Source organism: Calonectris borealis, chromosome 3, assembly GCF_964195595.1.
Source record: "Calonectris borealis chromosome 3, bCalBor7.hap1.2, whole genome shotgun sequence".
NCBI classification, from domain to species: Eukaryota; Metazoa; Chordata; class Aves; order Procellariiformes; family Procellariidae; genus Calonectris; species Calonectris borealis.
This window is the reverse complement of record NC_134314.1, coordinates 66,249,546-66,263,369: the sequence shown is the minus strand read 5'-3', so window position 1 is coordinate 66,263,369 and position 13,824 is coordinate 66,249,546. Positions and strand designations below refer to the sequence as shown.

The following is a 13,824-nucleotide window of genomic DNA, read 5'->3' as shown; positions in this document are numbered from 1 at the left end:
CACAGTGAACATTTGAGCCTTTGGGGACAGTCGCTGGAAACTTTGTAGAGGTTATATATTTATTTGCTTTCCTGAGAGCTGTTGCGATCATTCCGGAGCGCTGCAGAATGATTTGATGTTAACACACACAGGTTGAGTAAATCAACTTGTCAGAAACTCCATTAAAAATACACACATAAAAAAGAAAAAGCCAAACTGGAATAGGTATGTGCCAAAAGCCCTTTTTGTGACTGGTGAATCTATAGCATAATTCATATTTCCTTGCAGCTGAGGGATTGCAGAGGGACAGATTCCTACCTGTCCTTAAGCTTAATCCTTGCATGACACACTGTTCACCGGAATACCCACATTACCAGTCTGGGACCAATTTGGTGCTACACTGTGTGTGTACGCTTGCCACAAATGGAAGGTGGAGAATCCTAGGATGAGGTGAAGAGACTCATTCCCTGTTACTCCAAGTTTCCTCCTTCGTTAATTCATTGGTTTTGTGCCTCATTTGGAATCATTTTGCTAATTTTAAAGGCCATAGCAGTTCCACGTTTGTGCTTTGAGGGGCTGCATGCTTCAGCTAAGGTGCTTCCGTAGGAAGTTTATTTGGTGCTGCTGGACTGCAGCGTGCTCTCTTCGTAAGGAGGCACTGGATCTGGAGAGAGCTCAATGTGAGCCGCATCCATGGAAGTCTTCATGGTGGCCTCCTCGTAGGACGGAGGCAAACACACAGTGAGGAACGTGGCATCAGGGAGCAGAGTGGAGTAGTGGAAACTCTGTTCGCTGTTCCAGGGCAGCACGGAAAGGAAATTGGACACGTCGTGCTCGGGCAGGGCCTCGGGGAGGTCGATGCTGAAGATCTGCCCCTGCGGAGTGGAGCGCTGGCAACGGCGGTACAGGAAGAGCAGCAGGAATGCCAGAAAGAGCATCATGGTGGCAGGCAATATGATGCACAGAAATGGTTCTATGTCGTCTTTGGTTGAACTTGTCTGTTGTCTGCTCTGTAATTAAAGCAAATAGGTAGTGTGTTGGATTCCTGGAGACCTCTTAACTGGAGAAAAAATACACATTCTCCACCTCCTCCTCCTATGACCTAGCCATTGCTTTTCCAAGTTACTTTCTCTCTGCATTAGTGGCACTTGAGCAATATGTTTTGCAGGCTCATGAACTGTCAAATTCTATTTGCTGGTTCATTAAAACAAAATACTTTGACAACTAGAGACAGAAGAAATGGAGAAGTTGCAAAGAGTGGTGGGTTTCTAGGAAACCCTGTCTCCATGGGCGGAAAAAAACAACAACCTGGAACTGTATGTATTTTGGTATGAGATTTTATTATTCCTGGATTATGCTGGGACCAGTCCTCTTTGCGAGAGATTGCTTAAGCTTTTAAAACCTGGGAGAACACTGAATTGCAGAGGAGTAGGGCTGGTGATCCACCATCTAGTGTTGTTTTTTTTCTATTTGGAAAACTCTACTGTTTACTTTAAAGAACAAATATTATGACAACTATCCCTTTCATCAGGACCAACTGCCTACAGTAGCTGTTCTTGGGGCTGTTCTAAACTTACAGGCCAGCCCCAAATAAAACATGGTGTGTCAGGGCAGCCTGGACTAGGGCTCTTTCTTGAGCTTGTTCTGCCAGCTATCCAAGAATCATTGTCCTTGTTTAAATTGTGGAAAAAGAACTTCTGGTGTAAGAGTAATAGGCGCTGTGACTATTCAGCCAGCTTAATCTCCTGCAAAATATTGCACAAAAAGCCTCTGTCCCACAGCTTTTGAATGGTGCTATAGGGTTAACAGGACTTAAGCTTTTTTTTTTTTTTTTAAATGGTATTTGTGCTCTTCTCTTGTATTAGCTTCACTTTTAAAATTTAATATATCTTATTTCCAGTCTGACCCTATCTCGCTCTAGCTTCTAGTAACTGGATCTCATTCAGAGTCTAGTCTAGAGAAGGGGAAAGACCCCAACCCTAAAATGCCGTTTATTATCAACTCATTCCCTTTGTAAGTACTCAAAGACTGTAATCAGATGGCTTTTCCACATTTTTATGGTGAGACTAAACATCAATGGATCAGATTTCCTTTATTTTGGACAAAGGCAGCTTTTCAAGTTAGGAGAACTTGAGCAGTTCTTTCCTCAAAGCATTTGGAAGTAGGGATGCAAACGGGCTGTTCGCAGTAATGGCTTTGTGAAAAGGTCAGTAACTCCAGTGCCCCCTTCTTAGTCTACGAACACTTTCTCTGCTTATTCTTCCAAAAATCACGGTCATTCTTTTATCTACAAAATCACACCGTAACCTACGGTCAACTGATTATCTACCAGGCATTTGTTACCTCTCCAATTCTTTGTCATATTACGAAATTCTTAGTATATGGTCATGCCTAAGAAAAAGAAAGTAAATAGGTTTTGACTTCTAACAAATAGCGTAGGGGAGTCTTCTGCTTTTTTCCCCTGAGGTAATGTGGGTCTCAGGCCAAAGCCATTAAAGTAATTTCAAAATATATTGAAAATATTGTGGATTAGCTATTAAGCTTTTTTCCACCAGCTGTCTTTTACCACAGAAATGCATACTAAAGAACTATCTCCTATTTACCGATCATTTCTTATTTAAGAGTTTCTGGCAGTACAAGCTGTTGTCTTACCTGACCATTAAATGAGCTACAGGAAACAGCAGAGTTGGAAGAAACTGTTCAGCTATTATTCTAATGCAGGCGTTAAATCATCTTTAAAAAATGAGGGGATTTTCTTAAAAATGTTTGTTAACTCTTTATTATTGTGTCTTATGACATGCATGAAACACTTCACAGGAAAATGAGAAAAAAGCATTCGGTATTATGTTTATGCACTACGTATATTGAGACTCACTGATATTGTTATGTTACCGATACTTGTATAATAAATATTTAGAAGAGCTGAGCTTATTTTGGACAGCATTATTCATGATCAGTGAAGAGCACATTTTTGAGATCCAAGTGTAAGTTTTGGGTTTAATTTGTAGGGAGCGGGCTTTCAGTCGGGTTGCAGTGGGGTTCCTCGGATCTGTGAGTTGTGCACTACTGTGCTCGTTTGTGAGGACAGAAGGTGAGATAGATTGCCAGTGTTTCCTACATGGGACTTGTAAAAGGTACATAAAGTCCTGATTCTCTTACCTTCAAACTCTGCAACCTCCCTATGAATTTCACTGAAAGGAAGTTCCTGTTTTAAATAGTGGCCAAGGACCCCGTATCCTTCGTGTGCTGGTGGAAGCACAGGCTAGTGTTACGGTTGCCTGACACGTCCTGTTTTAAGACATGGCCTCATACAAATACTGGATTTCTGAGAATCCACAGGGTGATGAGGAGACAGAGGAGGGACTGGTGGGTTGGATGTGGATTTGAAGTGAAGAGCTGTGGACTCATCAGGGGAGGGTAGAGTGGAGAAGGGTGCAGATCGGAATGGTGCACCAGCGTGGATGGAGAACCTCGGCTTGTGAGGAAGATGCACAAGATGCAAAGCTGTGGGGATGAAAGGCAAAAGGGAACCGAGAACAAGGGCAGTAGGATTGGATAGGACTGAGAAGAGAAGTCTGAGGAGCAAACGTTGGGGCTCCTCTCTCACTGCACCAGTCCCATTCTCTTTGCAGAAGAAGAAAAAGGAAAGGGCTAGTGACAAACTGGGAGGTAGGGGAAGGAAAGGTTAAGCTTGATGGAAAGAATCAACAAATGGTCTTGGGTCAATACTTTGCTCCAAAGCCTCAACCGCAACCCAGCAGTCTTAAATCTTGCAAAGAAATATCTGTCAACAGAAATATGTAAAATGTATTACTGTTGGAGGGGCCAATTTGCATCTAATGGTAAGAAAATGAAAGAAGAGAAACTATTTGTAGTAAGAGCTAGCTCAGATGGCCAGAGTCTGTGAAGTAGGTATAAAAGGACAACCTAGATTCATTTGGGTGTCAGCGTGGTTACTGGGCTGAAAACTTTCTTTTTTTTTTTTAAAAATCCTCCAAGAATAACCTATAGCATCGCTTCTAAAGTTGCAAATGCAAGCCCTCAAGGCTTAATAAATGCATTTTGGAAATCTGTGAATCTTTAATTTGACCCACAATGTACATAATTTTTAATTACGTTATTGTGTACAAAGTGCCTACTCTAGGGTTGCGATAGATTGTTTAGGGAAGAAGACCACAGTAGCTCAGGGTAATGTGTTGCAAGATATGTAGAGTGTGTAGTGACTGAGTCGGGAGCCTGGGGGAAGAGAGAGGACTGCCTGCCAGTTAGGGATAGTGAATGCTCTTCTGGGGAGCTGTATTCCTGTCTCTGTTACTGAATGCTCTAGGGGGGGCAAGACAGTTCAGCGGAGGTGTTTGTTGAGGGTTATTCGTTAGTTATACCTCACTTTGAGTGCCCGGGTTGAGATTCCAGGGTCTGGTCTGCAGAAATTCTGCATCTGCGTCGCTGTCTCTGAAGGTGAAAGAGCGGTGCCCTGAGCCTGCGAGTGCTTCATTACACTAAGGGATCTGGGCAAAAATGACATAGGTAATTATGAAACAGTTCATATCCTCTTGTACTCCCTGAAGTGGTCAGGCAGTTGGACTAGATGATCGTTGTAGGTCCCTTCCAACTGAAGTATTCTATTCTATTCTATTCCAAATAACTACACAAGTGCCCAGTGACTATCTATTCAGTAATGTGTATAAAACGAGACATAAGAAATTTCTTGTTCGAAGAAGATGCGGTAAATAAGACCCTGGGCTGTATGCTGAGAAAGGTGGGGAGAGTAGCACATTGAATGGCTAGTAATGAAGTGAATACCATGTCCCATGCAGTTGTGAAAGAACAGTAAGTATGTCTTACTATGATCTGCAAAATAGTAGCATGTGAAGCAGGTAGGATTAAGGATGTTTTTCTGTATGCCAACAGGTGACATTAAGGACCAGTTTTCCTCAGCCTGTGTTTCAAAGTGTCCATAGCTTTTTAAACACAGCTAACGTTAAGCCTTAGCTTTCCTGTTTGGGTGAAATAATCTGTAGGCTACTTAGCGTATTACTTGGGTTGAAATTGTTTTTAACAAGTTAATACTGCCCCACAGATGCCCAGAACCTGACGCATAAATCACAGTTACATGTCCATTTTGATACTGCCTCCTACCAAACATTTTACATGGACTGATTTTACATTGAGATGTAGTTCAAAAAGCTGATTAACTTTTTGTAGGTATATCCAGATATATATCAAAGGTATTGGGAGACAATTGAGCAGTATTAGTCGCTGTTTTTCTGTTGTGATTTTGTGCCTATTTCTGGGACGAGTGGGTAAGGAGCTACTGAAGAATGTTGCAAAGATCTTGAATAAAGACTTGGAAAGTCTTACAGCCATTAAAAAAAAGGTTATACTAAAAATAGAAATAATTTTAATAAAAGGAAACAAAGGTCGCTTAGAAAAAAACTAGTATTTGCTCTGAAGTTCTAAATGAAAACTAAAGTTCTAAACTGACTAACTAACTAAAACTAACTTCTAGAACTGAAGCTCTAAAATGAGAAAAGGAACCAGTGTGTATAGGTATCAGAAATAGCTGCCAGTACTGGAAAATAAAATGATCTAGAAATGAAACTGGATCTTCAGTAATTGAAATGAAAGTGTAAGCAAATAAACCAACTGTAGAACACATAAAGTAAAATCCTCAACTGTTTAACATCTGGAAGTTTCCAAACCAAGCATATTAAGTGACCGAGGGAATTACTTGGTAGTGTTTTCTTGACTGGTTTGGTTTTGGTGCTGCTGCTTCCCTGGAGGTCAGCGTGCTCTGCCTGTGTCATCGCAAGCAGCTACCGTGGGGTTTGTAATGGACAAAAATAAGGCTCTGACTTCCAGCATGAAATAAGTTTCAGACACATAAATACAGGGAAAATATCCTTTATAAAAAGAAAGGCAGAAAAGGGCATGGGGGTAAAAGGGATTATGTTTCTAGAAAGTCCTCTGTTTTCCCAGAACTGATTTTTAGTAGGATGGTTTGGCCATTGTAGGCTCATGTTTATTACCTTCCTTTCATTTGTATCTTTGTAGGGACTGAAGCAGAGGGTCAGTTTTCCCAAACACTGAGCACAGACTAGAAATAGTAAAGCCTTTCACTAGTAATCTGTCTGCCTGCATTTTTTTTAACGTGCTGAGCATGTACAGTTGCCAGCTTACAGATTACGTGACCCATATCAGTTTAGATGAGCTTTTACTCATGCCTGTTGGTAAAGGAATGAAATGCAGAGTGCAGCCCACTTGTGTGGCATTCCCATGGTGAGTAATGGCATGGGTTTAGAACTGAACTCTTTGTATAGGCAAAAGAAGCCTAGAACCTGGCTTTGAAGGGAATCACCTAACAAGGCCTAACGAGTTTAAAGAAAGCTTTTTTGTAAGGATAGAAAAATGAAAGTTTATTTCACTTACTGAAATTCCCATTGAAGTGACTGACTGATCGGTGGCTAGGTTTATTATGTTGCGAATGATTTGCTAGGGTACTTAGCACTTTATTAAAATAATTTTTATTAATATAGTCCATACTTATACTAATATCTTTGAAGCTGAATCAGGAAACCAATACTTCTGAAATGTTTTAAGTGGATTTGGAACAAAGTCTGCTTTGAAGTCATTAGGCTGCGGTCCACACATAGGTGCTTTTCCAAGCTCCATCCTGCTTCTTAAAGCTGATTCATTGTTGCTTGTAAAAAGCAAAAACATATAACTCTGGCAAACAGAAAAACATTTTGATGTGTTTTTGTATACATTAATAATGACACATAATTTTGAAGTAAGCCTAGATTTACACTGAGTTTTCAAATACTTGCTAGAATGTGACTCTGGTGGTGCTGTTTGTTTTTCACTGTCAGACAAAACTAGTCTCAAGGTGTGAAGACATTGCCATTGCCATTCTAACTCTGGCAATGTTACTGATGAGGTAGACTTTGTTAAAATTGTAGAGGCATTTAAAAACTACTTTTTCTCCTGTTTTGACCCCCCACTCCTGCCCCCTTTTATTTTACAACAGTACACTTGATATCTCAGCTAAGTAGCATGGCCAGTTCATTTGCTAATACTACTTGACTCGGACATTTACTGGGGATGTATGTGCACCCTAAATTATTATTTATGATCAGAGAAACCCTTTCGCTGTATCCCAGACAAAGCCAGAAAGGCAGGCTGTCTTTTGATCTCCGAGGGCTACTGCCCTTCCCCCACTTGCCTGCATGTGATCCTCTCTCGCAGAAGTAATCAGCGCACAGCTTAGGGAACAAGAGTTCATTGCTGACTGCTACTGACTCTTAACAAATGCAGAAAGGCTTCGTGGGACCAGATCCAAAGTGTAAACATGTATTTAAAAGAAAGGAAATCAAGGAATAGCAGAATGCATTGTGCTTAAAAGAAATCATTAAACTTCTTTACCTGCCGCTCCGGCAAGATTTTTCCATCTAATGTTCCTCTTTCCCCACAAATGTGTTTAAAACAACTTACCGACAATAAATAAATGCTCTGACTCCATATAATAGAGCATTACTGCTTTGATATGTCTCAATACCCAGGTCTTTACTCTGTGCTACACACCGAGGCATTACACAGACATACACACGCATGCAAAGTCAAAGGACATGCCACAGAGACGAGCAGTGGGGTACAGACCTGAAGCTCTGTTTCCAGAAGCGGCCCACCGGGTTCACTGTCTAGCCAGTCGTAGTTTCCCCTGTCAGCGTGTCCAAATTTTCTCCAGCTGCTGCCTAAGAGCCACCTCATGCTTTCATTAACCTGGGCTTCTGTCTTCGTGCCTCCACCTTGCTTCACTGCTTGCAACTGCATCCCCGCCTCCCAGCCTTGACACAGCTGGGCTGCTCTCAGCTAATGATCCCTCTTAAACGATATCCCGTTTACAGTGGAAAAGAAAAAAAGAAGTTAGCCAGCCCCCGCCTCGTCAGGAAGCCAAGCAAATAGATCTCAGAGCCTCTCTCCACTTCCAACTCAATCTCTCTGGATTTGCTGCGGTGGCCTACATTACCAGCAAAGCTGGCATCAGGTATCAGGGAGCCGGGGCTGATAGCGCTCTGATTGGAGCGCTCCCTGCATTAGGATTATTAAAAAGGGAATTTGCATGTGAATCTGAGCCCACATGGTCATGACTCCGTGTGGATAAATAGCGCTCTATATTTAGGTATCTAATAAATACTTTTTCCAACAAAATAAAATAAATAAAACCCGTGCTTCTATGTCGAGAGCAAAGTTTCCCTCTCAGTTACGCAGCGCGAGGAGGAACCACGATCCAGGCAGGTTTTTCCTCCCTGTTGCTGGAACATACAGTAAATAGTGAGGGCGGTTTCTGGGTAGACAGGCAAGGACACAAGGCTAAATGCTGCGCTGAATTATTTAGCAGCGTTAGGATGTAGATGTTAGTGATCTAATCAGAGAGAGCACTCTGCCAGGAAGGAGAGTCACTGAGAGTATACGATTGCTTTCAGTAATAACGAGTTGTCAGTTCAGTTAGATCAGGACTCGTTTACAGCTTTCTAGGATGTGCATTGTTAAATGGCAATTGTCTTGAGTGACAAGACTTTGTACTGTTTATCCAGCAAAAAAAAAAAATGTCAGTGATGTATGTTAACCTCTGAAGGGAGGAATAATTAATCTAAGTTGAAAGTTGAATCAAGGTTTAACTCTTACTGAAAAGTTGGAGGTGTCTTTTTCTGCCTTGCTGAGAGCAGAGGGAGAGGCTGGTGGTAATATCTCATTCAGCTGTGGTGTGTTTTGCATGGTTTCTCAAGGCTAACCTGTTCAAGCAAAAGTTGTGTTCGGGACTGATGATACAAAATTGGGGTCAGAATTGTGACCTCTTCTTTCTTGCTTGGACTCCCTTTTGTCAGCTCTTCTCTTGAGCTCACAGCTCCCAGAAAACTGTAGGCCTAATTTGCAGCAGGCTGAACTCTTGCAGCTCCAACAACGGTGGTCAGAAGTGCCAGCACTTGATTTCTAACGAGAGGACTCTGGAATAGCCTGTTCCAAGGCTGGTTGTGATCCCTGCAGCTGCAGCGTGCAGGAGGGATTTACCCTGCAGGTGAACCTGGGCTGTGGGAAAAAGAGGAGATTGTTTGATAAATCCATCCCATTTTGTTACCGAAGTTGCCAGCTGAGCGGTGGACGGGGAGCAGTAATATCTGCTGCAACCAGAGTCCGGGGGAGTTACGCTGTGAATTAAAACGTCCCCTGTGAAGCTGGGTCCTAAACATGACTTAACAGGTCACACCAAGACTTCTGACTTGATGTCTTGACACTTTGTATGGAAGCAGGAATGACAGCCATCTTTCCCAAACTGGTGTTAAGAAAATAAATTCCTTAAGGAGTCTTGTGACTCTGTCGCTTAAATCTGTCATCTCACGTGCAAGCAGGAAACATTCATGTACTATCTTAATTAGGGTCTTAATACAGCCCCTAAGATTATTAATGCTATTTTTAAAAGCTTTCTGTAAATTTGCTTTGGGACTGTGTCATGAATAATGAGGAGAAGTAAAAAAATTATGTCTATTTACAGTATAAACACCCTGTTCGGCATCCTTGGGCTACAGTTAGATGAATTTTAGCAAAAATAAGGTGTGCACTTTTAAGACTCACTGACCTGATTCACCAAGTGCTGCTTTGAATTCTTGACCTCTGGCAAATGTTTAAGAATGATTTAATTTTGTAGAACTGAGGCCAAATGGGAATTTAAGGCAATGTGGTGGCCTTTGTCACGCAGGTAATTAGAATATAAAATAACAATTGTTATAATTTATAATTAGTGGACCCAGCAGGAAGATTACTGAGAGCAGTGGAGATACCATCTTTCTGCTGCCGGTGGTCGGATGCTCATTTGACGTACTGCCTTTGTAGAGAAGATCTGCTCCCATGCAGAACTGAAACAGTACCACTCAAGACTGTATTTGCGATGACAAATCTGTTGCAGATTTCTAGCAGCTCTGTGGAGCACACATGACACTTATTTCTCCTTCTCACAAAGAGTTCATAAATACCACCATAGCTTGGGCATGCTGTAGCGTGGAAGTTGGGAGGAGGAACATCCTTGAATCCAGGCCCCATGGCTAGTTGTCAGGCTTGCCGCTTTGAAGCGTGGGGGAGGTAGACCTTTGGAGGTCTTCGGACCTTGACATGGACAAAGCTTCTCCCCTCGCCCCCCACTGGCTTTGTTCTTTGAAATAGTTTAACAGTTGCCCTCTCAAATAATCCGGAGAAGATAGCTGGCATGGAATGGTACCATCAAATTGATGAAAGTTTGGTAAATGTTTGTAAAACAATGGCAACATGATGTTTTTAATTATGCGGCAGTGTTGCTAATATAATTTCCAGTGTTCTAGCAGGGGAGCAGGGAGGGGTTTTCTGAGGAAGGCACTGCAGAAAATGGGCACCTCCACTGTCCTGAGTACAAAGCTCAAACTGTCATAAATAATTCATCCTTCTGATTTGCTGAGGTGTTCGAGGCTAGCAGTGTAATTCTAGGCTGTATTGCCACTAATATTGGTAGGGAACATAATATCCACACTGCCCTAGAGGCCTTTCAAATTTCTTGCTACTTTCTTCCCCCAGTTTCTTTTGCTGCTTTCCGCAGGCGGTGGTGAACCTTCCCTGCTGGAATGACTGCGCTCTTGGGTGGGATTAATACAAAACTATGAATTTTAGTGGGTGAGGTGTTACCACTGTAAATGGTACCGTGTTATCAGGTGTAGATTTATCAGACGAAGTGGAGTGTTGGCTCCTGTCCATTCCTTTTCACTTGGGTGATTAAGCAATTCACAGTGATTTGCTCTTTTTTGGTAAATTTTTCACGATACTGAGGTTTTGGCTTTGCTTTTTTGTTAAACATCAATACATTTGTTTTTCAAAAAGAAAGCACCTTCTGAAGAGCAATCTCCTCCCCCCATCAAACTAAAACCACTGTCACTTCAAAGGGTAGCTACAAGTTGGCATAGCCCTGCTGAAAACCCGTATTCTGGAGAGCCGTGTTTGTGATAAGCTGTGACTACTCACGGCCTGTAGAAATGGAGACAGGGAGACCCTGTGTGCACGCAAATGTGTGCGTGCTGATGCGACGTACCTTGGCGTAGGAACAGCAGCGGCCACGGGAGCAGGAGGAGGTACTGCTGAGCTATTGATCCGATGCTGCAGACGAGTAGCTGAAAGCAAAAGCTTTAGAGAGAGTGCCAGGGACAGACCTCAGGTCGCTGCCAGGGCAGGATCGCCTCCTGCAGAATATCCCTTAAAGTTTTGTGAGTATAACAACGCTTGAAGAACTCACGGCGGAGTGCTGGTGACTGACCAGCATCCATCTGACAGTACCATCTTTTTTTTTTTTTTTTTTTTTGTAATTTCTGTCAAGCCAGGTTTAATCCCCTTCACTTACAGTTGGTCACCCTTACCCTGAATTCTTGTTTTCTCTTACTTAAGTCTGCCAGTGTGCACTGGCATAGGGTATTTTGTTCCTATTTAGCCAAACTACAGAAATTCTTTCTTGTTTGTTTGTTTGTTTGTGGGGGGTTTTGTGGTGGGGTTTCTTGGGTTTTGTTTTTACTTCAGCCCAGGTTGCCTTGTGTAACCACTCAGCCATCTTGTCAACACTTTGTAAACCTTGCAGGGCGCTGGGACACCAACCAACCTGCCCTGTAAGAGCACTCCCCAAAAGTGAGCTGTTACCTTTTGGTTTGGGCAGCAGCCGGTGCCTGGTAGAGAGGGTTAGGTGCTCGGTGGGGTGGGCAGCTTTGCCCGAAGCCCGCTGCAGGGGCCGAGGCGCCCGAAGCCATGTCGTGAGGTCGCCTCGCGCAGCCGGGCGTGCCCGCGGCATCGGGGAGCCCCGTCTGTCCTGCAGCCGCTGCCCGGCTGACAGAGCCCGTCCCAGCAGCGCTGGTCGGCAAAATCCTCAATGTCCCTTTGGGCCGGGGTGTGGGGTGACCTCTGTCAGCGTGCCTCTGGAGAACATGTCTCTCTCCAGGAGACAGGAGGGCAAAGGCTGGAAAACGCAGACATTTTTAGAGGAAGCTAACCTTGAAAAGCATGATGTGTTTTTCCTCACTGTCCTAAACTCCGTGTGTGCGCGTGTGTGATTAAAGTGTTTGGTAATTGATTTCAGTGCTCGGTCATGTTTTGGGGAAAGGGAGGTTGGGTTGTGAGTTTTTCTGAGGGAAGTATGAGTTAAAAGTTTGGGCATGTTTTCAATTTTCAGGCTGAGATACGCCTGTTTTATTTATTCTGTCTTCCTGATGTTGTCGGACACCTCCCCTCTTGCTGCTAACGTTGGTGGAAGTTGTGCTGCCATCCTGGGCTCTGGCTCTGTCACGGCCAGTGGAAATTTGGCCACTAACACCAAGCAAAGTGGCAGATGTTAAGCTCTGTATATCGTCTTACCTGTCATAGCTAAGTGGGCTGCGGGCTGGCGCCTCACTGCGTTGTATTACTCCTATCCAATGCAATTGAAATCAAATGAGAGGATTTTTGTTTTGTTTTAGTAAAGCCTAACTCAGAAAGCATTTATCTGGCATAAGGAATGCACTGTAAAGGCAGCCTCAGCAGTTCCGTTGCCCCGGCGTCCGAACTCCAGTCGCTTGAACATTTACGCAGGCAACTTCATCCCGGTGCTGCAGGCTCCCGGTGACTGGGTGGCTTCCTGCCCTGGAGCCTGTGGCGCGGCTTATCGGGTGCTCTGCCCCCCGTCTTGAAGAAAAAACATTCTTGACTGATTCTGCTTCTCTGTGAGGGATTCTTCCTCTCAGGCTGTCACCCGCAAATAAGCATCCTCTGCTTTTCCAATGTACATAAAAGATTGTCTTTGCAACTTATGCTGACTCAAGCCTGTTATTTTCATCAAAAATTAAAACTGAACTTCGTAGCGCATCACCTAGCCAAAAAAATAATCTGAATTTAAAAAAATATTTATATATGCACAAAGTATAGGAATAGAAAAGAGCCATTTGATTTATATAATACTACTTCCACCATTTTACCATAACTTTTCTAAATGTGTTGCTGAGTTCAATTTACCTTTGAGTGATTCAGGATTACCACTGTTCTGCCTGGGAATCCTGAACTTGAACTGGAAACGGCTGGTAATGAGCAGAAGGAAGCGAAGGTTAGCTAGGCACGAGGAAGGAAGGTGGACGGCCTCTTCTGATCTTTCTCAGAGTTGTCATCTCTTGGCTTCTGCACCTATTTAATTTAACCTGAGTTTCATAGGAGTGCAAGAAGTAGCCCTCTCTCCCTCCTCTTTCCCAAAATGAGATTAGGAGCAGTTTGCAGGCATCTTTTCTGAGATAATGTTACTAAAGGCTGGAATTGCATGTGCATTTAAGCACCTCCGGGTGAAGCAAAGCATTTCTGAAGAGCAGTTCTGACCACATATGCTTTTGGCTGCATATGCTTTTAGAAGCGCTGCCATAAGCTTAGTGAGAGATTAAGCGGTTTGCTACTTTATAAGGAGGATATTCCAAAAAGAAAAAAAATGGATTAGAAATGATTCAGGCAAAGGGAGTGAGGAAATGGAAATGTACTACCTAGGGATAAATATCCAATGCTGCTGGTATATCCAAGAAGGGTGCAAAGGCTCCGCGGCAGCAGGTAGCCTGAAGATGGGGAGAGAGGGAGGAGGGCAGCTGTGAGGGGGTGTCTGCGTGTGTATGACTGTGAAGAAGAAGAGGCGGGTGTTGCTAGAAGGAGAAGAGCTCATTCCATATTGTGGAAAAGCTTACTTCTTGCAGTATATCAAAATAAATGAAGTCCCCTTAAGTAAAAAATAGACATTCCTTAAATATACCTGAAAAAAACGCTCATTGAGATTTCCTGTAG

At 43.1% G+C, this 13,824-nt stretch overlaps 1 protein-coding gene across 1 annotated transcript; it reads right to left on the bottom strand.

Moving 5' to 3' along the window:
* Positions 1-590: 590 nt before the first annotated feature.
* SMIM28 (small integral membrane protein 28) lies at positions 591-7,746 on the bottom strand. Its single transcript, XM_075148118.1, has 2 exons — positions 7,636-7,746; positions 591-989 (listed from the first exon to the last, which is right to left on the bottom strand). The coding sequence occupies exons 1-2, from the start codon at positions 7,744-7,746 to the stop codon at positions 591-593; spliced, it is 510 nt and encodes a 169-aa protein (XP_075004219.1).
* Positions 7,747-13,824: the final 6,078 nt, after the last annotated feature.